This window comes from Perca flavescens, chromosome 16 (assembly GCF_004354835.1).
Source record: "Perca flavescens isolate YP-PL-M2 chromosome 16, PFLA_1.0, whole genome shotgun sequence".
NCBI lineage: Eukaryota > Metazoa > Chordata > Actinopteri > Perciformes > Percidae > Perca > Perca flavescens.
Genome location: NC_041346.1, coordinates 22,534,670 through 22,557,974, shown reverse-complemented (window position 1 = coordinate 22,557,974; position 23,305 = coordinate 22,534,670). Strand labels below are relative to the sequence as shown.

The following is a 23,305-nucleotide window of genomic DNA, read 5'->3' as shown; positions in this document are numbered from 1 at the left end:
GCCGCCCAAGAGGGAGGCACATGGTGCCAACAGCTGCCATGGTGAAACGCTAACCCCTCTAAATGCTCCGTCCAGTAAACAACGCTGGGCTGAACACATGCCAATGGGGGAGCCTGGGTGAGGAAAGGGTGAATGTAGCAACCCAGCTGACGCCGTGGAGAAAGGAGAATTGACCCCTGTGAAATGGCTTATTAAAGTGTGGTGGTCACCATTCTGGGGGGCCAACGCAGGACAAGACAGTGAGGGAAACTCAAAACCCTCTTTGGCAGACTATGCACTATGCACGCCACAAGCCGCAGACAGGAAGCCCCAGATTCAGGAGATACTTTTATTGGATGTATTTACATAGACAGAACCCACCGCATGCATAACATACTGATGACAGATGCTTTTATTTTCATTGCCATATCCAAAGACTAATCATGCAGATAGAGTTAATTTTATCTCAAAGCTGGATGATGGGTGGAACTCTGCTAAGTATCCATCCTTCCCCACCCAATTACAATGCATTCAGATCCATATATGGCTAATTTTACCATTTAAATTGATAAATGTAGTGCACTCTGTGATGCCTGTTGCAGCCATTGGAGCTACTGAAGGTTCCCATGCTCTCAGGCCTGCTAGGGAGTGGCAGGAACAGATGTGATGTCTACTCTGCCTTGCTTGTAAAACAATCCATCTTCCACTTGTAAAAACATTACTTTCCACCTCCCATAACTCTCGCTTTAATCAACGTGAAAACAAAATTACCCTTAATTTCATAATGCAATAATTGCATCCAGTCCTAATTGATGGTTAAATGTGATACAGGACTGTTAGAGTAATCTAATGAGTGTCCTTCAATCTGTCACTTCATTTTGCTCTCACTACTTCTATGTCCTAACATACACACACACACAAACACAAAACAGGAACTTGCTGGATCAACAAATAAAAATAAATAAACTTCTTACCAAACTTCTTTCTCTCAAAAATATAAAACTAAATAGCTCATCATGAAAGGCAAAACTAATTCTAAACCAGCACTTTTAATGTGTGTCATTTTTTCCACTACTTTTGATCTGTGTCTATGGACAAGCCAGCTGAATACACCATTGTCTTATGATAAATCACCTGAGCAACGATGCCCCCATCTGGTTGTGTTTTCAAGAATCTGAAGGCTGCAAAGGCTGTTCACTGCAGGCTGAAATGTTTATAAGATAAGATGATGTTATATATTAATACCCAACATCATTTAAAGCAGTTACAATTACCTTCCAGCTAAAGCTACTGCTTACATGTTAATGAAGCATAATAATAATTCAATAATATACTGACAGGGACAATTCATACATATGGAGAAGTTTTACTTTATACTACTAAGTATATTAAGTATATTTTGTGACTAATACTTCTGTAATTTATGCTTTTACTTGTGTTGCAGTATGTTTGTAGTGTTTTATTGCTAAAGTAAATCTGAATACTTCTTCCACCACTGCTTTTCGAGGGGTAAGTATAAAATAGCCACACTCAAAGTGAATATGCAAAATGTGTTAAGTATCATACAAGATTTTAGGCCAGTAACTGTGATACTCTGCTCCTTCTAAATGACTGCATCTGTGCAAACTGCAAACAAAAATGCAGCAGCATGACAGAGGGTGGGTTTCTCATGGCAGCAACTTTATTTTGAAGGGATGTGAGAGATTCTCTGATAGGAGATGTTCTAATACCATCATCCTAATCTTTTCATCCTGTAGTGTAAAACCAAGCCCACACCTGCCCATACAATCTTTTCTATCACTCTATTAACCACAACTGTGTGTGAGAAAGACAAACGATGCAACGCCACACCTTAGTATTCCCTTCTGACTATTCAAAAACATGATCTCTCTGCTGAGCTCCTATCTCAGACATCACCCACCTGCCAAACGTGACAGCTGATTACAAGCATACGTGCCTCAGCAAGGATGAACTCACTCCGGGAATATTGTTCAGAGACCCTGGGCCATTAACAAACCGCAGGGCTCAGGTTGATATTCAGGGGCTTATCAGGAGTTTAGACAGTGGTTAACCAAACATGAACCACTCTCCTGGCTTTCCCATAAACACGACCTTAATGACAGGGTAGACTGAGTCTCTAAGGACAAACACTGTCAGTGTCACATACACTGTGTACCCACAGGAAGTGATGTAGTCCACAGATATCGCTGATTGGCCGTGGATTGACTGTATTGAAGTGACGGAGAGAAGTACCTGTTGCAAATTGAGTAGGGGGAAAATGAAATGTGAACAGTGAAGTGTGTGGTTGTGGTGTGCATCTATAGGTGGGGGTTCAGATGCTGTGTACTGTGGTGGGCGGCTGGGTGGGTGTGAGAAACCTAAAAGGCAACTTCAGTTACAGCACTACATCCTGAGTTACTTCACTGTAACCCCCTTTGGCATTGAATAAGCACTATGTAAACATTTAATAAATGTTTATCACACTAAAATAGTTGTAAGCAGATATATGAACATTTTAAGGGTTTGTTAATTTGCGGTATTTGTCAGCTATTAAAACTTTTCCTATGAGGACTATATTAATATACCGGTAAATTACAACTGTGTTTTACGGTATTGTCTTTTATTATGTGTTTATGCACATTTCTCCACACAAAGACTTATGGTTGTTGACAAATACATTATTAGACCTTATATCGGCTTAGAACTGCATTGTGTAATTACTGTGACTTTATCTCTTATCATTATCAATAAATCCTGTGTTACATTAACTTAACAGAAATTATGTAAAAATAATCAATTTAATAATGCATTACCACAATAGCATTCATTATATGTTTATCCTATCATGAGAAACACTATACAAGTTGTTACATTATCAGCAGCTACAAGGCTTCACGCAAACAGAGTTTAAGATTACTCAACATACTCACCCTGAGAGGACCAGCCAGTGGTTTTTAGGTGTTAACGTGAGGGTCTGTTCCAACCTGCCCCTTTGCCTGTAGTCTCCAGACACAGTCTAGTGGGAGGGTAGGTTTCGGTTGACAAGTCTGAGCGAAAGTAGAAGAAAATTAGGTGTGTGAACAAAACATAAATCTGGGTGTATCGTGGGTGTTTAAACTCTGCACTACGTGTGTGTGTGGTTTCGCTCATTTGTACGATTTGACCAGAACTTTTCTAGGTGGACTTTTCCATTTCCTTTAAAACAGGGGGTGCCTTTTATGAATTTTCACATGTAGACAACCGTATGGCTTATGATGAGGGACTTGTGGTTGCATGGAAATTTAGATAATGTTTAACTGGTACTAAGGTGGAACGTAGAATGTATTTATTATCACTGAATATTTAAAATGGTCTTTGAGTATAGTTGTTGGACACATACTTCAAGAATGATTCATCTTAACATTAATATACATACAATGACATATTATAACATATCAGTATCAAACACAGATCCAAAACATCTGTATTTGTAACTATGTCTTATTTTTTTATATATATATTTAGTCAAAAACGTCTTGCTGATATATTGCTATAAGTCTGTCTGTTGCTTTAATCTTTATCAGCTAACCTAAGCCAAATAAATGTGTCCTTTAAACCTGCCAAAACATGACATTGATGGAAAGGGGGCCAGGTAGTATTTTAATACACTGCTTAGTAAGATAGTGTAGCCCAGCCTACATAGCACCAGAGCGCCCCTTAGTGGACAAATGCTATATCCACATTGCCTGCACTCTTTAAATGTTCTATGATTTTTGGCTCTTATCTTATGATTGTACACATTATGCTTGAATATATTATTATGCATATACAGTATATATTTCAAATATGCTGTATCTATTACATCACTTTGATATGGAATATAGGGAAACCACTCCATTGGTTTATGCAAGTATGTTTCATGTATTCACATGATGTAGGGTAATGTACATTATATAGCATTTTAACTTGATTTATTTGTACTATACCTGTGTTTTGAGCAATTGTAACACTTAAATGTAGCCCCCATTAGCGTTATTGCGATCAGCAAAGTCTTATAATGATATTAAAGCTGCCTTAACATTTCCCTTCAGATGTAAACATCTTCTGGCATGCACCACACATACATGCCCACTTCTTGAGAACAGCTAGGTTAAAAGATATGGCTTGACATTTTAACATTTCCCTTTACTGCTCTGTAGCTCTCCACTTACAAAAGATAATTCATGCTGTCCTAACTGCCTATGTGTATTGAAGGCCACGCCTGAGTGTAAACACCTGCTTTTAAATATAATTAGTAATCCCCCTTTACTCAAGGGTTTACACATCACGCATTCACTTAATTTTGGTAAAATGCTAACAGATTAACAAATGGAATGGAATTACAATTAACATAAAACACCAATCACTTTTTGGATGCACATAAACTGATTCAGATAAACACACAGAATGTACCTTTAATAAGCCCCGCGGTGACGCAAGCGTTGTTTGGCCCGTGACGCTGCTTGTACACGTAGCCTAGTAGGATGTGTTCATTGAAGATGGTGGCGGTGTGTCAGACTCACTGTCCTGCACATTTGTAAGAATTTATTTATTTGTGTACACATTTCCGACATCGGGTAAGAGTAAATATATACGATCATTAGCAATGCTTTACTCTGAACGTTTTAATGTGGTGTATATAACAGACATAAAACTGTTAGACCTGTAGTTAGCATAGGCTAGTTAGCAAGCAGTGCTAGCTAACTAAGCACCGACGCTAATGCTAGCTAGCTGACCAGGCAATGAACCTGTTAAATTATGCTCGACGAGTGGCCAGCGACCTTTAACTGCTCGGCGTGTCCCCTGTCAGTGTTAAATATGTATAAAAAGATTAGGTCATTCGTTTACGGACAGTCTTTAGACGACAGGCGACTTTAGGTATCAGTGTTTTGCTGGGTATGGCGTTTAGGACATGTAGAGCAATGTAACGTTACCGTTAGCTGTTGAGCCAAGCACTCTGGACCTTTCCTCTTGAAGCTTAATGTGTAACGTTAATTTAATCTCGTGTCAGAACAAAAAGTGTTAACTACCAGTTAAAGTTCAACAAGTGTGGATAATGATCAGAAGTCGATCATGTATATCTTTAAGGCTAACTTTGTTTTGTTTCGTGTTGGCTGTCGGTGAGTTGGCTCGTCGGCGGCGCTAACGTAACGAATTTATTACCCGGGGCGATTAAAAGATCCGGATTCCGGGGTCACGTTTGTAGAGCCCACCTGAGCAAGACCGCTTTCCTACTAAGTCTTTCTGTTATTGATCTTCCTATTCTGAATGCTCAATGTCAGCCCGTGCTGGCTCCCCTGAACCTCACACTGACAGATCCACAGAGTACGGTATGTGGTCTATCTGGTAGATTTAACGTTAATAATCTCATCATGACATAGTCAGCGGGTTTACGATCGTATGTTTTCTATTTAATAAGTTGATGTAGCACCTTATGAAAGAACAAAGTGCTTCACGAGTACAATTGTTACAAATAAGACCAAAACCCGTAAAAAGATACAAGGAATAAAGCAGTAAAATAAAATTTAATAAAACACACAAAGACCACAGAACGTTTGGGAGCCTCCACTTTAAAGGCACGGTCACCTTTTGTAACCATTTGTGGCATCTTTATTAAAATGTATCGCCAACAAAAACAATATAACTGCACAGGTCAGCAGCAGGACTTATTTGACACTTGTTCGTTTGAGTTCCTGTTTAGAAAGCTTAATTTTCACAGATTAGTGAGCTCATCCTTTCCAAACCCCATTAAATACCTTTTATTGCAGTGGCACTGTGCTATTTGTCAGTAGTTTCTAAAAGCTGTCTGTGTTCCAAAAGCAGGTGCTTTTTAAATCAAGAATTTCGGATTTTCCTCTGCTATTGGAAAAACGACCTTTTGTAGCTTCACTTTTTTCAGTGATATTACCTTAAGAACATGGCTTTGAATTTTTCCCCTAAAAAAATTTTGATTTATTTTCCAACAGATATTTTTCTCTCTTAGGTGATGGGTTTTATACATTTTCCCCTACACAATAAAAGAAATTTTTGCATATGTTTATATGATCCTGTTTCTTTAGGTTGTTTGAGTAAGATAAGCACCAAGCTCTAAAAGTAAAACCATTATATTTAGATTGCGTGAGGTCAAGTTGGGATTCACTGCACTTAATAACGTACTATGATATTTGTCATACCATCTTAGCGCTGATGTACAAAGTGCCACGTAGTACCCTTGTTTAAATAAGATCATAGACCATTACACAAATAAAGGTGTGGTATCGCCATCAGAGAGGCAGGTGTAGCTTTTTGTTAACCACTCCTATCCTTTTCTTTACCCAGCTTTGCCTGACTTCAGTCCCTTCAGTGACATCTACTAGAGTGACCTGGTCTTCGGACCTGTTAGCTCTGCAGTCATGCAGCCCCCTCCTCGGACTGGACCTTCAGGTGCCTCTGGCCCACCTCCTTCTGGGCCCAATATGTTCCGCAGGACCAGGCCTCACAAGCATACAGCAGCAGCTACTGCCACAATGCCACCTGCTACTCAACCCATGATGGACCCTTTTGCTTTTGTTAGAGCTCCTCCCCCTATGGCTGCAGGTGGTCTCCCAACAATATCCAACAGCAACCCTCCACCAATGCAAGCCCCACCTAACACCATGTACTCTCAAGCTGGCTCAGGGCTGCCTCCACAACCACAGACACTGGAAGATGTCCCAGCTGCTCCCCCTGGTCTCCCACCATCCTCTCTACCAGGGGTGACACTGTTCAACCCTCACAGTACAGCATCCCCTGGTGTTTACCCAGCACCTGGTCCCGCAGGATACGCATCCTCACATAGTGAACAGGGCTATTTTAATTCAACAGAACAGACCCCCTCCATGGCCACAGAATCACCACCTGTGGCCTCAGCCCCAGCACCGGGTCAGGCACTGTTTAACCAGGAATTTCAAGGACAGCCTCCTCCTCAGCCTGTGCCCTTCCAGCCTGTGCCTCCCACCACCTCCTATTCTCAGTGGGCCCCTGATAACGGAAGTCGCCCTCCATCAGTTCAGAACTATTTCCAGCCTACTAGTGACCCTCTGCCACAGCCTTTTAATTTACCTCCGCAGCCCCAGATGTACCCCTCCCATACCCCATCACCCCATCACAACACCCCCACCCCTCCAACACAACCTGGACATCACCAGATTCAAGCTCCTCTTCCTCCCCAGAACCCTGCAAATGTCCCCAGTTCTCAATGGGCTGACCCAAATGCACCCCAGCAGCATAATTCCCACTTCCAAACTCAGAGCTACTTCAGTCAGAGCTCTGCCCCCCACGAGGCATGGTTCAACATACCTCCACAAGACTCAGGCTACCACCAAATGGGGACTGGCCTGGCCCATCCTCAGCCCCAGCCTGACTCTGCTGGATCTCAACACGTGTCCAACACTGGGCCTAGGCCTAGTTCTGCCCCTGCCCCTGCCCCAGCCCCAGTCTCAGTACCATACTCTCAGGAGTCTGGTGCACTCTCAATGTTCTTCAAAGACAATGATGTGGAAAATGAAGAAACACTGGCTGGAGAGAGAAATAAAGCAGTGAATGGTATTCCTGGATCCTTTCAGCATCCCAGCAACCCGCAAGCCCACAGTGGCAATGCAGATGTTCCTTTGGATTACCAAGGACCTTCTCTGCAAGATCATTCACACCTGCCATACATGAATGATAACAACCATGCACCACAGGAAAGTATCCAGAATGCCCCTGATTCCCAGTATGACCATGTGGAGAATTTGGAGTGTGTCCCGAACCAGGAAGTATTACCCAGTGAAATCCATGGCAGCCCTGCTGCTGCTGCAGCCCATGGAGTAGACCAGTTTGAAACGGGGCCTAACCTGGAGACTCCAGATTCAATTCCAAGACCAATTAGATCAGCCAGTGTGTCCTCCAACTATAGTAATATGAGCCATGGAAGTGGAAGTGGCCCTCGTCGGCATCAGGGAGTAGTAAGTACCTTTATTCAGCAGGAAAGTCCACGTCTCACTGATGATCCTAACCTGTCTGCTGTAGCTGGAGGCTACTTTGAGCAGATTGACACTTCTCCAGCTGGGGATATGGGTGCGCAGCAGAGTTCCCTGGAGCAGATGTGGCCTTCCACACCTAGCCCTCCCAAACCAACTGGTATCTTTCAGGCCAGTGCTAACAGCTCTTTTGAGCCTGTGCGCTCACATGGGGTTGGGGTGCGTCCTGCTGAAGTTGATAGGGCTAAAATGGTAGCAGAAGGGGGCGCAGATTCTACACCTGGCAACCTGGAGCAGCCACCAGATAATATGGAAAATATTTTTGGCCCAGGACACCCCCTGCCTGCCGGGGCTGCAGGTGGTGTTCCTCATCTGCCACACCCAGTGGTTCATACTCACTCTCGACCTTCATCCCGTGCTTTTGGGGCCAGTCGGCCCTGCGAGAGCCCTGCCACTACTCTGTGGGCTCAGCATGATCCTGCGAGCTTGGGCGCTAACATCCTTCTAGCCCCTGCTGCCCCGACAGTTCTTGCTCCTTTACGAGAGCCCAGTGCTGATGTGATCCAACCTCCAGAGGATGGCCCACTGGATCTGCAGCCCTCCCAGAGAATCCAGCCAACTTCACAGCAACACTCTGAGAACCTAGAGAACCCACCAAAGGTGAGTGAGGCAGAGCCAATTGACCCTCAAGGCAACCTGGGCTATGCATCTCTCCTTGTGTCCGACTCGCTACACCAGCCAGTTTTAATTGCCCCGCCAGTTTCCAATTACAGTGTGAATCCTCACAGTGCCCCTGCTCAACCACCCACTCAAAGTAGCCTTAGGGAAACTACCCCCCCTGTAAGACTACTTGCACAGGGACATGGTGCCAGTACCTCCCAACCACCTTCAGTAACCTCTAATCAGAATCCAGTGTTTGCTCCTGGACCTATAAGCTTCAATCCTTCAGCCTCTAACCAGGGCCCGCTCAATCTGACCCGAGACAACATAGAAGCGGCAACATCAGACATCACAGCTCCGCTGCAGTCTCAGACAGTCCGCCCTCCTCTTTCAAGGGGCCAATCACTGGGTGGAGACAGCCACTCTGCTCTCCAAGTTAATTCACAAGCTTCTCTCGTGACTGCTCCTCTCTCTAATCATAATCAGCCATCAAATTATGAACTGCTTGATTATTCTATGCACCAATCACAAGCTCAAATCCAAGCATCTGGCCATCCTTCCTCTCTACATGAGTCTCCACAGCCTAGTAATGGATTTTACCTACAGGTCACCAAAGACGCTCAGCAGGGGGTAAGAGCGAGAGGGAATGTGCCTGTCCAGACCCTGGACTCTTCATCTACCCCACAGGTACCACCAGCACCCTCCCAAGCAGCTGCAAACATCCAGCCGCCACAAGCTGAACCTCCTAAGACATCAGATTCTCAGAATGCACTGCCGGGACAAAATTATGCTTCTCTTGTTCCGGTGAGTGGACCACAACCCTCCCGTGACCAGTATCCACCTCCAGCACAGGGGCCTGCTGCAAGGAGTGCTCCTCCTCCCGCTGCATACCCTCCAGGGCCTCAAGGACCAGTACCTCCAGGAGCTTCCCAGCCAGCTCCTGCAGAGCCACCTCGACCACCTTCTTCTGCAGGCAGCCAGCAAGGCTTTGGGCCCCCTCCTCCGGTGCCAGGGCAGATGTATGGTGGCTATTATGGTAATTATGGAGAATACCCGGATGGCAGAGCACCTTATCCTCCTGGCCAGTACCCACCTCCACCTGGGGACCCTAGAGCACAGCAATATTATCAAGTATGTTAGATATCCTTTTTTATATGCTAGCTTATTAGATGTATTTCTCTATTTTTTTTTTTTTGTAAATATGCACATTGCAAAATGCACAAGATCAAGCATGAGCAACTGCTGCCCTGAAATGTCAAAATTTGAATGGAAAATCCCCTATTGCTTTTATCTTTTAGGATGGTTCATACAGGGGCAGAGCAGATCCTTGGTATGGCAGATATGAAGGACAGACCCCAGCGTATCGTGATCCAAACTACCAGTACAGAGAGCCTCAGCCAGAACGACCAAGCTCCAGGGCTAGTCAGTACTCTGACAGGCCCTCATCCAGGTCTGTGAAACTGTTTCTCAGTCATGCACCATCATTTGTATGGCTTGTACTTTATGTCGTCAGACTTTTTTTATTTAGTCCTTAATGTTATTAAGTGTCCTACTTAATTAAGAGAATATTGAGAACTAAGTAAGAAATCCCACATGGTGAGTTTGGTTTTGTTTGGCATAAAATGTGTGTAAAATAAACTTAAGCATGTTTTGGATGGTTCTTACACTTGACCTATAAATCTGACCCTGTTCTTGCTTTCTCCCATAGGCAAGGCTATCCTGATGATTACCACAGAGCAAACCAAAGTGCCTATAATGAATATTATCCAGATTATGCCAAGCACTATTATTATCCAGGTATGTGCCACAGAGTTAAAAGCTGTGATTACTTAACTAGTATGAATATGAATTATTTCCCCCCTTCTTGTTCACTGAATTTGTTGTAAATAATTAGTTCACAAAACACATTATTCCTTCTCTGTATGTAAGTGTTTTCCTTTTGAATCAATCTTAACCTCCTCCTCTCCATATTTTCTGTGGGAAGGCTATAACTATGGACAGTATGACCCGCGGTACGGAGGATACTATGATCAGTCCTACTGGGCTAATTATGACTACTATAATCCACAAACGTATCCTGCCAGGTATGCAGAAAAAACATTTGTGTACATGTGAATAAATCAAAATTACATAAATGCATGTTTTGGTAAAAGATGGAACTGTGTACGTGTTGTAGCTGTTTATCTATGGTGTATAGTGTCTGATGGGAAAGGGATTTAAAACAGAAGTTTAAGGTTACCTAAGTAAAATCTGTCAGATTAACAAAATACTGTACACTCTATACACAGGAAAGAGGGCTATGATGATCAGTGGCGGTACTATCCTGGTTATGATGCCAGTTTTGATGATGATATCCGTCGACGTGGAGAGCCGTACGCTGATGAGTTTGACCGACGCAGTGTCCACAGTGAGCAGTCGGCACATAGCGTGCACAGCTCTCAGAGCCACAACAGCAGGCGAAGCAGCTTCAGCTCACGGTCACAACAGGTATATGTGCAGATTTATTTTGTATGCATTGGTGTTTTTACCTGTTGCTGTAATACAGTACAGGGGCTCAAAGGCTTAGCTACTTGTGGCTCCGTCTGTGAGCTGTAACTAATCTGGAAAGAAAAGTGGGAATGTGTTTTACATTACACTCATAACAAGCTCTATATCATTTTTTATTTCCACTGGCCACAAGAACAACTCGGACACGTCTTCTCCTACAGTACTGTATGCTTATTCTCTTTCTTGCATAGAGTTGAAGAGTGAGAAGATCAAATCGCTAAATACAAAGCTACAGCCAGCAGCTGGTTAGCTTCACTTAGCATAAAGACTGAAAACCGCTACATATATTCATATTTGTAAACATCAGTGGTATCGATCTTGTCATCAATCTCTTGTCAAGAAAGCAAATAAGTGTATTTTCCAAAATGTGGAACTATTGCTTTAAGGGATGTTGTGTTTTTACTAGGGCTGGGACGATATGCTTTCGACGATTCGATTATTTCACGATACATGAGACTCGATTTGTATTGTGATTCTAGAAGTATTGCGATTTGATAGTATTGAGTATTGCGATTTTCTTTTCCTTCTTTTACAAAAAACTAAAGTTGAATACCATAATACACTTCTAGAGACAATATATCATGAGACATTTCTAAAAACTTTCTTTTTTTTTTTTTTTTTTTTTTTTTTTTAGATCAATTTTTTTTTTTTTTAACAAACTGTTTTCTAAAAAGAATGCACATCACAGGTCAGTCGGTCTGACATTTATTTCATTTGTAAAGAAGTACATAACATGTATTTTCTGCATTTTCAGCTTTCGTTCAAAAAACGGATCTGATGTAGTCACCGTCCGTGGTACCGTCTAAACAGAAAATATTTAGTTAATCATTGGTAAAAAAAATAAATAAATTGTTTCTAAAGGGTGTAGCCAACATGAAGATAGTGGCTGCTTTCCCATGACATCCCTTGTAGCATCTTCTCTTTACTATTGGCATACTTTTAAGCAGTCTCGTTCCTGGTTCTCAGCTGCTTCCTTTAGCGGCTCCTTGACAATTTTGGGATGGTTATAATACAGTTCAACACTACAGTGAGGTTCAAGAAGTAAAAATCCCATTCATATTCGTGATTTCAGTATTGACCAAAAATATTTGATTATGATTTTTTTTTCCCATAATCAAGCAGCCCTACACTTCCCACAATCATAAGCGTTACATGGACGTCTCTAATTGGTGGAGCTCGTTCTCAGCATCATCCCAATATTAGTAAGATATAGATACTGACCTGGCAGCTCATTCTGAAACCAACGATCATACTTACCAAATGTTCCAATCTCTTGAAATTAGTTTTTAAGCTTATTTGTTGTTGGTCTTGAAAATGTGGGTGCTTTTATGTTTTATTTGTCTTCCTATTAGATAAATTACCTCTGTTTGTCTTTACACCCTGCAGAGCCAGGTATACAGAAGCCAGCCTGACTTGGTATCAGCAGTCTATGACACCACGTCATCAACTTTGGCTGTGGACTACACAAACCAGACTGATGCTACCCAGAACTACAGCCAGTTCTACCCCTATTCCTCTGAGTACAACAGAGACAGCACCTGGATCGCCCCTGATCAACGTTAGTACACACTCCTTATTCTAGAAAAGTTGGCATTTAGGGAATGGAAATGCTTTAAAAACACCAACAGAATTGACCAGTGTTCAGTCAAATACTAATTAAACCACTAGATTTGCGACATTATATGGGTTCACTCTTTTGTCCACCTGCTGTTAGTCTGACTGATGTTTTCCCTCTAGCGCCTCCTCGTCCAGCAACTCCAGAGAAGTTCTTCAGGCCCCACCGTTGTGCACGCTTTGGACCTTGTGGTCATCTGATCCAAGTTCTTCCCAATCTCCCCTCAGATGGACAGCCTGCTCTCGTTGATATCCACAACATGGAGGTACATTTTTTAACGGATTGTATTTCAACACATTACTGTGAAAGGTTTTTGGCTGAATACCAGTTCACTTAAATTGCATCCACGGTTCTTTCACTTGCTTCCCTTCCTCACGTCTTAGTCCGTCCCATTGAGGAAGCACGGGAGAGACCCTCTCACATAAACACTGTTTTTTTAAAAGGGAGCTAGGTACTAAAAGCCCTGTAACCCGCAAACTTAAAACTAAATCAAATATAGCACCCTAACTGCTTATTCAGGCTATTTAGGTATGTTGCTTTGCCTTACAGGAAAAAGTCTGAATATGGTAGCTTTCCTTGTGCATTTTGTTCTTTTTGTGTTAGAGAACATGCTTATGACAGTCACACAATGTTAAGGCCCTATAAAGGAATATTTTGAACCATATCTGTATTTGCAGACCATGCTGCAGGATACCCCAGAACAGGCAGAACTACGAGCTTTCCCTGGACCTCTTGTTAGGTAAGTGCAAGTGACCTTAAAAGCCAAGGCTGGCAAAGTTCTGTTTTTATTATTGTCAACATATCCCATGAAAAGACCAAAACCAACCACCATGCATTAGTCTGTCTCTCAGTACTTTCTGACTTCCTGCGCCTGTCTGTGTCTTTCCGCATAAAGCCCATTGGTTCCTAGTGAAAGTGTAAATCTTAAAAATCAAGAGTTTATATTTTCTTTTTAATGTTTTCAAGTATTAGCAAAGTAGAGTAGATGGTGTATTTGTTGGGGCTTTGGCTACACAGACAACACTTGCGAAGCTTGTTGGTTTTGGTCTTTTAATGGGGTTTTATAAAGAAATGTATCCTTAAGACTTTCCCAGCACTGTGCAAAATTTGCCTTATACTACCTATTTACACCAACCTTTTGATGTCCATATCGTGTATCAATGCATACAAAACCAAAACTGTTATTTTGTGTCTTGATATGTATGTATGTATAAAAGGTAGCACTGGTTTGACTAGTCACTGCTAACCTGTCTCACATCTTGCGTCCTGTCCATCAGAGAGGAGACCCATAAGGTGGACGTGATAAAGTTCTCCCAGAACAAAGCGCTAGAGTGTTCCCGTGACAACAACCTCTTGGACAAGGACTCTGCCCGCCTGCTCTGGGAATTCATTATGCTGCTCTGTAGACAGAACGGGGTAAGACTGTGCGAACAAAACTGAATCTGTCAAAGTCTAAATTTGACTTTGTATATTTTCCTCATGCAGCTTTTTCACTGTGACGCTCTCGTTTTTTAAGACTGTGGTCGGCACGGACATCGCTGACCTCCTGATGAAGGAGCATCGCTCTGTCTGGCTACCGGGCAAAAGTCCTAATGAAGCCAACTTAATTGATTTTAACAATGAACCGCTGGCACGAGCTGAGGAAGAGCCAGGAGCTGGACCACTGTCCCTCCTATCTGACACCTTCATGACTGTCCCAGAGAACCTTGGCAAGGAAACCGAACGCTTCAGAGAGCTGCTACTGTTTGGCCGCAAGAAGGTAAAGAAATACACTCTTTAATTGCATTATAGTCATTTAACTTGTATCTTGTTAAATCTGAAATGAGTTCCACTTTGTCTGTGAAATAGGATGCGCTAGAAGCAGCTATGAAGGGAGGTCTCTGGGGCCACGCCCTGCTGTTGGCTAGTAAGATGGACAACAGGACACATGCACGTGTCATGACAAGGTAAAGCGCCAGTGACAAGAAATATTGTGTCTCCTAAAAATGGCTGCACCTATATTCTTTGATTGTTTTAAAAGATTTAAAAAAAAAAAAAAAAAATTTAATTTGTCTGTCTCTGTTGTTTAGGTTTGCCAACAGTTTGCCCATCAATGACCCTCTCCAGACAGTGTACCAGCTGATGTCGGGGAGGATGCCTGCATCAGCCACTGTAAGTATTTCTTTGGCCCTCTCTTTAACCCCTCAACTATTTTTCAAAATGATTCTGAATTGCATAGCCTCTGTTTTTAGGTGTGCAATCATGTGTGTCTGTATTGCCACTTCAGTTGAGTAATGTTTATATTCCTACAGTGCTGCGGAGAGGAGAAGTGGGGTGACTGGCGCCCTCACCTGGCCATGGTGCTGTCTAACCTCACACACACTCTGGACCTGGATACTCGCACAATCACCACCATGGGTGACACTCTCGGTAGGATTGCATCAAAAAATGCAGTCTCTCACTGCACTGAACTAATGAGGTTTTCATTCTTCACAACAAACACATTGCCTCACATTCTGTCTGCACTCATTTTGTGTTGTGGCAGCTTCCAAGGGGCTGATTGATGCTGCACATTTCTGCTACTTGATGGCCCAAGTTGGTCTGGGAGTGTACACAAAGAAGAGTACCAAGATGGTTCTGATTGGCTCCAACCATAGGTTAGAGACCAAGGCAGGCACAGTGTTGTAAGAGACCTTTTTAAACCACAATGCAGTTATATGCCCTAACCTTATCTTTGTCTCTTCACTTCAGTTTGCCATTTTACCAATGTGCGACAAATGAAGCTATCCAGAGGACTGAGGCCTATGAGTATGCTCAATCTCTGGGCTCCCAGCCATGCTCACTACCCAATTTCCAGGTAGATTTTTTTGGGTATTTACAGATAGAGGTGTCTTAAAAACATAATTGATTATACTCTATTAAATACGTCTGTGTAAATTCCTAAAGAGTTTGAGTGTTTGCATTTCCCTACCTGTATGGCATAGAGAGATTTTGAGATTATACCACTGAGGAATAAAACTGTTCTCTGCTCTTTATTGTCTCTTATTAGGTGTTCAAGTTGATCTATGCATGCCGTTTGGCTGAAGTAGGCCTCAGTGCTCAGGCCTTCCACTACTGTGAAGTTATTTCTAAGAATGTCCTCATGCAGCCATCCTATTACTCTCCTATTTTCATAAGCCAAATTATACAGGTATGCACCTACTCTCCTATTTGTCTTTCCCTCTGTGCCTCCTCTGTTCATATACGTACCAGTTTTAGCATGATAAACAAATGTAATTTTTTTATGCTGTTTGTTGACAGATGTCGGAAAAGCTGAGATTCTTTGATCCACAACTGAAGGAGAAGCCAGAGCAGGAGTTGTTTAATGAGCCTGAATGGCTGACCCACCTCAGACAGCTGGATGGACAGATGAGGGTTAGTGTTTGTAGTTATGTGTGCTATTTTTTATTTACACCAGGGATTTACAAAATAAAACTTTTTGTTTTAGTAGTAGCATTTCTAATGTTCTACTTGATTGTAGCCATAGTCGAAAACCAAGAATTCATCTGTTTCCAAAAAGGGTTGTATTTAAAAAATTCAGACATTTTATTTTTGAAATGGTTACTTACATTTATGGTCTTTGAGTTATTATCTATAATTTGTTCCCATGTAACACATGTTTGATGGTTGTCTTTGTTGTTTTTTTTTAGACGGGGGTGATTACATACAATGAAGACAGAGCAACTCCTTCACAGTTTGACTGCAGCAGCCCCAGCTCTGACTTGGACCAGCCCAGATCACCTGAACCTTACAGCATGCCTGTGGAGTTGGATGGCCCCACCCCTGACAACCCACTAATGAGCTCATTACTGCCCGGGTCTGCGCCGCAGGGAGTACAGCTGATGCCTCCAGGTGTGTGTGTTTGTGTGTAAATGTATTTGTGTTGTGTTTCTTGTCATCTCCTTTTTAACCTATCTATACTATGAGCCAGATTCAAAATTCATCAGATCTCTTCTCTTCTACTTTCCCTCAGCTCCCACCTCTATCCTCCAAGATGGGATGGCCCCTTCTCAGCCTTTAAGCTCCAATGATGTGCCCCAGTTCTACCCAGTACCCCCCAGGGGACCACCCTGTCAGATGCCCATCTCAGGCTACCCTCCTCAGGATCCTGGTTTCGCCCCTCCTCCCTTCCAACATCAACTTGAGCAGACAGAGATGTACCAAGGAGCCCATCAGCAGCCGTGTCCCCCACCTTCTCAAGTGGGTCAAATGTCACCACAAATGCCCCCTCTTCAGGGGCCACATTCACCTGCACAGTTGAACTACCCACCATCCCAGATGTGCCAGCACATGCCCCCTTCTCCCGGGCACATGCCATTTGGAGATCGCGTGTCCCACGCCCCACCAGAGATGCACCCTGCACAACCAATATCATCCTCCCCAACCAGGAGCTCCTTCACACCACAGATGGACTTGTATGACCAAATGGCTAACATGGTCAGTATCTGAATATCTAAAAAAAATAAATCCTTAGTTAAGCCATCATTTTTTTCAGCAACACATCTCATGCATCTCAATTCTCTGTCCATAGAAGTGTTGTGTAAATTAGGAAAACAAATAGTAACTACATTGTCTTTTCTGGCACTGCAGGGTCCTGGAAGGAGAACAAGGACTGCTTCGCAATCTTCAATGAATATGGTGCGTTTGTGTGTCACGTCTAAACTGCTAAGATACTCTGTGCCTGAAGGTTCTTCTGTTTAATCTGTCCATGGCTTGTTGGTATTGGCACTTGTTTTCCAGAACTGATATGGAGCAGGTTGTTTTTGCTTAGAAAAAAGTAGCTCATCGTACATGTATTTTAACTTTGCTTTAGTTTCCAGAAAATTCATTGAATCTTGACAATGTGATTTTTTTTTTTTTTTTATATATATATATATATATATATATATATATATATATATATAGATATATAGATTTATCCAAAAACAAGCTCTTTGAACATGAGGCTCAAAAGAAAGGTGTGTCTATATATTATTTTGACCAGTATTTTCTGGTCTACAGGCTTCAGGTCGTCGCTCTCGCACCACCTCTGAATCCTCCACTCACTCTGGCGGAAGAGAGAGGAGCAACTCAGCTGTCAAGCAGGCCTCTCCACCTCCACCTTCAATTCCTGAACAGCCCTGCATAGAAGAGGCCAAGAAAGTCAAGAAAGACTCCCCGAAAAAGGTTCATTTTCACACACAACCACGCAGATCTTCAGTGAGTGCTCCTACAACCTTCATAAGTGATCAGTGCTATTTCCTTTCTTTCACACAGGGTGGTGGTGGTGGTGGAGTTGGTGGCTGGATAACGCGGATCTGGAAGGGGAAGAATGAGGCTCACTTGCCAGATGACAAAAACAAATCTGTAAGTTGTAGCTGTTACTGTATATGTGCGGGTCTTATTTTAGCATTCCTCTGTATTCAGTTTCACATTGTTGAACGGGTTTTGTTTATGTACTTCTACATATGACCAGTAGTAATACTTTATGCTATGTTGTTTATTTTCAGATTGTGTGGGATGAAAAGAAGCAGAGATGGGTCGACTTGAACGAGCCTGAAGAGGAGGTCTGTAATGTTGTAAAAAAAGACTGATTCATATTTTTAAAGCGGACTGGCTTTGTAAAAAGCTTTATAGATCAACCAGTTCTGATTTTATGGTTTTCTTTTTAGAGTAAGCCCCTTCCACCACCTCCTCCTGGTCCTGGCTTCCCCAAGATGCCTCAGATACCTGTCCCTGGAGGGCTCGCTGGACTCCAGGGTAGTGGTCCTCCTGTCAACATGTTCTCCAGGAGGGCAGGTGAGAATGAGGGTTATTCACTGTGGCTTTTGGCTTCACAAACACCATGCTTGACCTTGCATAATACTTCTGACTGTTGAATTATTAGTTGTTGAGAAATCCATAAAGGAGATACCACATTTTATAATTGTCTAACAAATACGTCCGTCAGCTTTCACACCTGTTTGCTCGGTTTCTTGCCGCTCAGTTGTGTTTCTTTCTTCTCAGGCACGAAGGGCAGATATGTGGATGTTCTGAACCCCAGTAGAATTGCTAAACCGAGCGGGTCAGCCCCTGCTCCTGCAGACGTCTTCGCTCCTTTGGCACCAATGCCCATGACCAGTAACCTATTTGTGCCTAGTTCAGGTGCGTGTCATGTCTCAAAATGAATTCAATTTAAATGATGGTTGTAAAATGCGTAACAGTACATTCACAAGCAAGGTACCACTGATGGTTGCAGATGTTTTTTGTTTGATTTTGGAAGAAGCCACTGTACAATTAAGGATTAAAGTAATTCAATATTCTTCTGTATCCCTGGTTTAGCTCCCGACGATCAACAACCTTTAGAGGCCAGTGAAGGAGGAAATCAGGAGCAGAATTCACCAAATACCAGCGCTGCTCCACAGGTATCTATTTCTCTTTACTAGTGAACCATTTGAGTTGATGTTTAAAAAAAAAACATAACACATTGTTGGTGTAATGCTGAAAATGCAGTGTAGATTTAAATATGTATCAGATTTTGACCTAATTTTCATCATACCTCTCAAATAGTAATTACCTTTGTAATTATATCACCTAATAATTACTATTGTTGAAATGTGAAATCTCAGAATACTACCGTATCATGTATGCTGTGAATGAATTGGAGCTTTCTTCTAGGCTAGAGAGAGCCTTTATAACATGTCGAGATGGCAGATTAGAGTTTATTTAGCCAGTCATCATGAAATACAAAGCTGAAGCTTTACTCATCCACACTCCTTCTGTTGCACTTGAATTTATATGTTTAGATGTTCAACCCAACGTTGTTACCACCTGCCCCAGAAGGTGCTCCCGTGCCTGATGGCTCACACTCTGGGGAGGTAAGACCAATTTCTTCTGTCACCTGCTACTGCCTAGCTACCATAGTATCATAATGCCACCACTGAATCATGATGCTCCACACCCTAACAGCCGTGTGCTTATTTGTATAAATCTAAATAATTGTAAGAGGGTGAATGGAAATGCAAGCATGTCAACTTAAAATCTTTCTCCATAATCATGCTAAATGCACAGCCTTGGTGAAATGTAAAATCTGTGTTCCATTTGCTGTATTTATCTAATTCTCTCCATGTCTGTTTTTTCAACAATCATAATTTTATAACGATTTTATTTATTTTTATTCTGACCTGGTGGTTAGTTGAAACAAAGCAATGCATGGGAGATAAGTAATATGGGTTTGTGTTTTTGTTGTCTACTGTTTATTTCCCTTCTGCTGTCTTTAGCTCTCGCGTTCTAGCTCAATGAGTTCTTTATCACGCGAAGTGAGTCAGCATTTAAACCAGGTACCTCTTGCTGGGCCTCAAATGGTCCACTCTCACCCCTGCCTGCCCACCCACCTAGCTCAGCACATCACTAGTAGCATGTTTCACCATTTGCACCTAAAGCTTCACCGCCCATCTAACCCAGACACCTGCCTGCTCACCTGCCTGCTGTCTCCAGCACTTCTAACTTGACTCTGTATTTGGTATGAACAACCAAACCCAGCAAATGATCAACACATCAGAGTTGCAGTGACTACAAGGAAGTTCCTTATTTTTAGCCACGTAGTGGATGGTAATGTCAGCTTGACGCTCCACTACTTTGCTCTAGGGCTGGGCGATAGGGAGAAAATCAGATATCACCATATTCTTGACCAAATACCTCAATATCGATATTGCGGCGATATTCTAGGGTTGACAATTGGTGCTTTAACAAAATATCTTCACACTTAGATTTTAGATAAATAATCATCAGTAATGTGGACATAATGTCTATGTGGGGAAAAGGCAAATAATAGAACAGCTACAACAGTCTGGTAAATTCATCAAGTACATAACTTTACTGTAATGCAGCCTTTAAAACCAGGAAAAGACACTTGTCATATCACGATATTGCAATATCCAAAATCTAAGACGATATCTAGTCTCATATCACGATATCGATATAATATCGATATATTGCCCAGCCCTACTTTGCTCCAGACTGAAAGTATCTCAACAACCATGAATGAAGAATTACCATGAAATTATGTACAGAGGTTCATGGTCGTCAGAAGATTAATCCTACTGACCTTTTCTGAAGGGCCACCATTTATGGACATTTTGGGTTTTGAATTAAATGTTTTGACATCTATTAGATGGATTGCCTTGAAATTGACATTCATGTAACCTTGAGCCATACTGTAGATCAGACTGAAGTATGCTGGAGACTGTTGCAGGACAACTCCCTTGCTTGTTGTCATGAGAACACACCGCTTCAATAACCTAGTCACAAAGCTTGCATGGTTACTAAATAAAAAAAAAAGTGGTTTGTAATGCTGCCTCGCTGCGGATCCCAGTCCTCTTTGCCATTCCTTTTCCACTTTTCCTTGGCTTCTGTTGCCATTCTATGTTGCCAACCATTGTGTGGCAATGTAAGTGCTTCTTCCTCTCCACCTCTGCCCATAGAAGTGATGGGATAGGAACAATGCACACACTGTAATAACACTCTGTTTGTTCTTTGCAGAGTCTACCTGCCCAGGCAACTGCACCCGCTGGAGGCGTCACCTTTTATAACCCTGCACAGTTTGCACAAGTGAGGATTTGGCAATAGAAATAGTTTTGATAGTTTTGCAGTTGTAAAATGGGGTTCTCTCATAATGCTCTTCCCTTGCTGTTGTTTTTACCCCTTTTCTCAGACGAGTGCACCATCGGGAGGTGGACACCGCCCCGGACGTTTGGGCGGTCAGCGCCAGTACCCGGTGTTGAAATAAACATCATCTTGCAGAGAGATTGTGTAAACAGACTTGTTGGATAGAGTGATATCCTACCTGGACATGGACATACTGCTCTATGCTTAAAGGACCCTTCTTTTTGCCTGCACCTAAGAAGGGCATAATCCCAGTCTCCATCATGTCAATCTTTGTCTCACAGCTTAACCACTCTTTCATCTTTTTTCTTCGGTTCAGCAGTTGTCACTGGTGTATTTTTTTACAGGCACGGTGTTTTCTTGAAGGGCTTTTTCCTGCATCTAAACAGAAAACAGACAGTTGTGTAATGTGTTTTAAAACACACTTAAAAGATTTATCCATGGATGCATTCATAGACAAAACTGTATGTTCATGTACAATAAATATGTTGCTAGTCTAAGCTGTCCAGCTTCCCCTTAAATCTAACACTTAACAGAATGATCATCCCAGATCCTGTTTTAGATTTCCCTTTGTGTCTAAAGTCCAAATGTTTGATTGATTGAGTGATTGATTGTATGTGTGATGGATAGAAAGTGGCATCTTTTTAATTTCCTATTATGGACTTTGCTTTTCAGCTCTTCCGTGTTAGTCTGTCAGCTGTAGCTGGCATGTAGTGTGAGAATGAATTGTGTCAATAGTGCACGGTCTGCTGTGTTGTTGGCTTTTTCTCAGTCGCCCTCCGGTTAAGGAAAGATGTTGGATGACACAGAAAAGAGACTCGTACTGGCTTCACAACCTGAGAGTTGGGAGAAAGTCTGCAGTGTTAGGATGTTGCTCGTTTCAGATATTTATTTAAATGTCCTCCTGTCCATTAACAACTCCTGACTTTAAAAGATGTGTCAGGGTCTTTCGTCCAAGTTAGGCTTCAGTTTCTCTTCTGAGAAATTTGACAATATCACTGAAACGAGGGGTGGTCTTCAGAACAACAGGAATTGGGATTAAAACGTAAAATGTTAAATATCGCTAAAAATAAATCTATCCAAATATTTGTATATCAGATTGATTGTATTTATGAGATGTAGGCATAAAGGTGTGTGTGTGTGTGTGTGTGTGTGTGTGTGTGAAAAGCAACTCCTTTTTTTCTGATTAGCTTTGAATAAATGCATTTATGATTCACTAGAGATGATGTGGATTCATATTTTAATCGTTTGTATTGGCCGCTTCTGCAGACAAATAAATCTTTATCTAAATTGTGAAATGAGAATGAGTACTCTAAATACTTCCTTGTCATTTTAATTCACTGATGTGATTTTTAACGCAATCATTTGTGGCCCAACTGTTTCCGATTAAATGATTTTGTAGGCATCCGGTTATGATTTTAAAAGGTCCCCTTTTGTTTCAGAGAAGGAATTGTTTTCCCCAATGTTTTAGAATTCCTCATGTAAAATTCTTGACATAAAACGGTGAACACAAGATGTGAAAACAAAATGGTAATAAACTTATTTTTTGCGCTCTGTAGCACTTTGAAAGATGTCTATTGTTTGTTTTTTCATTACATTGTTTTCAAATCATTAAATATATATAATAAAGGACAGTCTGTCAGTTGGGGGTAAACTGTGGAGCTACTACCTTTTTCTGCACATAACTGGTAATGCAGATATGATGGAAAATAGCTCCAATATGATTAATAATCAATTTCATCAAAGATTGTGTGGCCCGGTAGCCAGGAGCATTTGGATAGTGATGGAGGGGAATTACAGGTTTGATTTACAGATTAGTATTTCATTTCTACCACTGATGTGACCATGTTGAGAAATTAGATAATAT

General features: G+C 42.0%; 1 protein-coding gene across 4 annotated transcripts; it reads left to right on the top strand.

Annotated features, from left to right (window-relative positions):
* Window positions 1-4,456: 4,456 nt before the first annotated feature.
* On the top strand, window positions 4,457-23,007 carry sec16a (SEC16 homolog A, endoplasmic reticulum export factor). 4 transcript variants are annotated; one of them, XM_028602643.1, is made up of 31 exons: window positions 4,457-4,534; window positions 6,316-9,767; window positions 9,935-10,086; window positions 10,345-10,433; window positions 10,621-10,720; window positions 10,925-11,123; window positions 12,570-12,741; window positions 12,921-13,063; window positions 13,476-13,537; window positions 14,076-14,214; window positions 14,315-14,557; window positions 14,647-14,744; window positions 14,868-14,949; window positions 15,090-15,207; window positions 15,323-15,434; window positions 15,529-15,634; window positions 15,827-15,967; window positions 16,078-16,191; window positions 16,467-16,668; window positions 16,790-17,253; window positions 17,407-17,454; window positions 17,818-17,982; window positions 18,073-18,162; window positions 18,306-18,362; window positions 18,468-18,594; window positions 18,802-18,939; window positions 19,117-19,199; window positions 19,581-19,652; window positions 20,055-20,093; window positions 21,316-21,384; window positions 21,488-23,007. In XM_028602643.1, exons 2-31 carry the CDS (start codon window positions 6,390-6,392, stop codon window positions 21,560-21,562), a joined length of 7,077 nt encoding a protein of 2,358 aa, XP_028458444.1. In that variant the 5' UTR covers window positions 4,457-4,534; window positions 6,316-6,389; the 3' UTR covers window positions 21,563-23,007. The 4 variants fall into 4 exon arrangements, with proteins under 4 accessions (XP_028458444.1, XP_028458442.1, XP_028458445.1 ...); XM_028602641.1 differs by having other exon boundaries at window positions 20,055-20,114; XM_028602642.1 differs by having other exon boundaries at window positions 4,490-4,574; window positions 20,055-20,114.
* The last annotated feature ends 298 nt before the right edge of the window (window positions 23,008-23,305 follow it).

Excerpts from the sequence above, each read along its gene's own strand:
- sec16a (XM_028602641.1), top strand. The coding sequence starts at position 6,390 with ATGCAGCCCCCTCCTCGGACTGGACCTTCAGGTGCCTCTGGCCCACCT. Across the intron at positions 15,208-15,322 it reads CACCATGGGTGACACTCTCG|CTTCCAAGGGGCTGATTGAT; the intron begins GTAGGATTGCAT and ends GTGTTGTGGCAG. Across the intron at positions 15,968-16,077 it reads TCATAAGCCAAATTATACAG|ATGTCGGAAAAGCTGAGATT; the intron begins GTATGCACCTAC and ends GTTTGTTGACAG.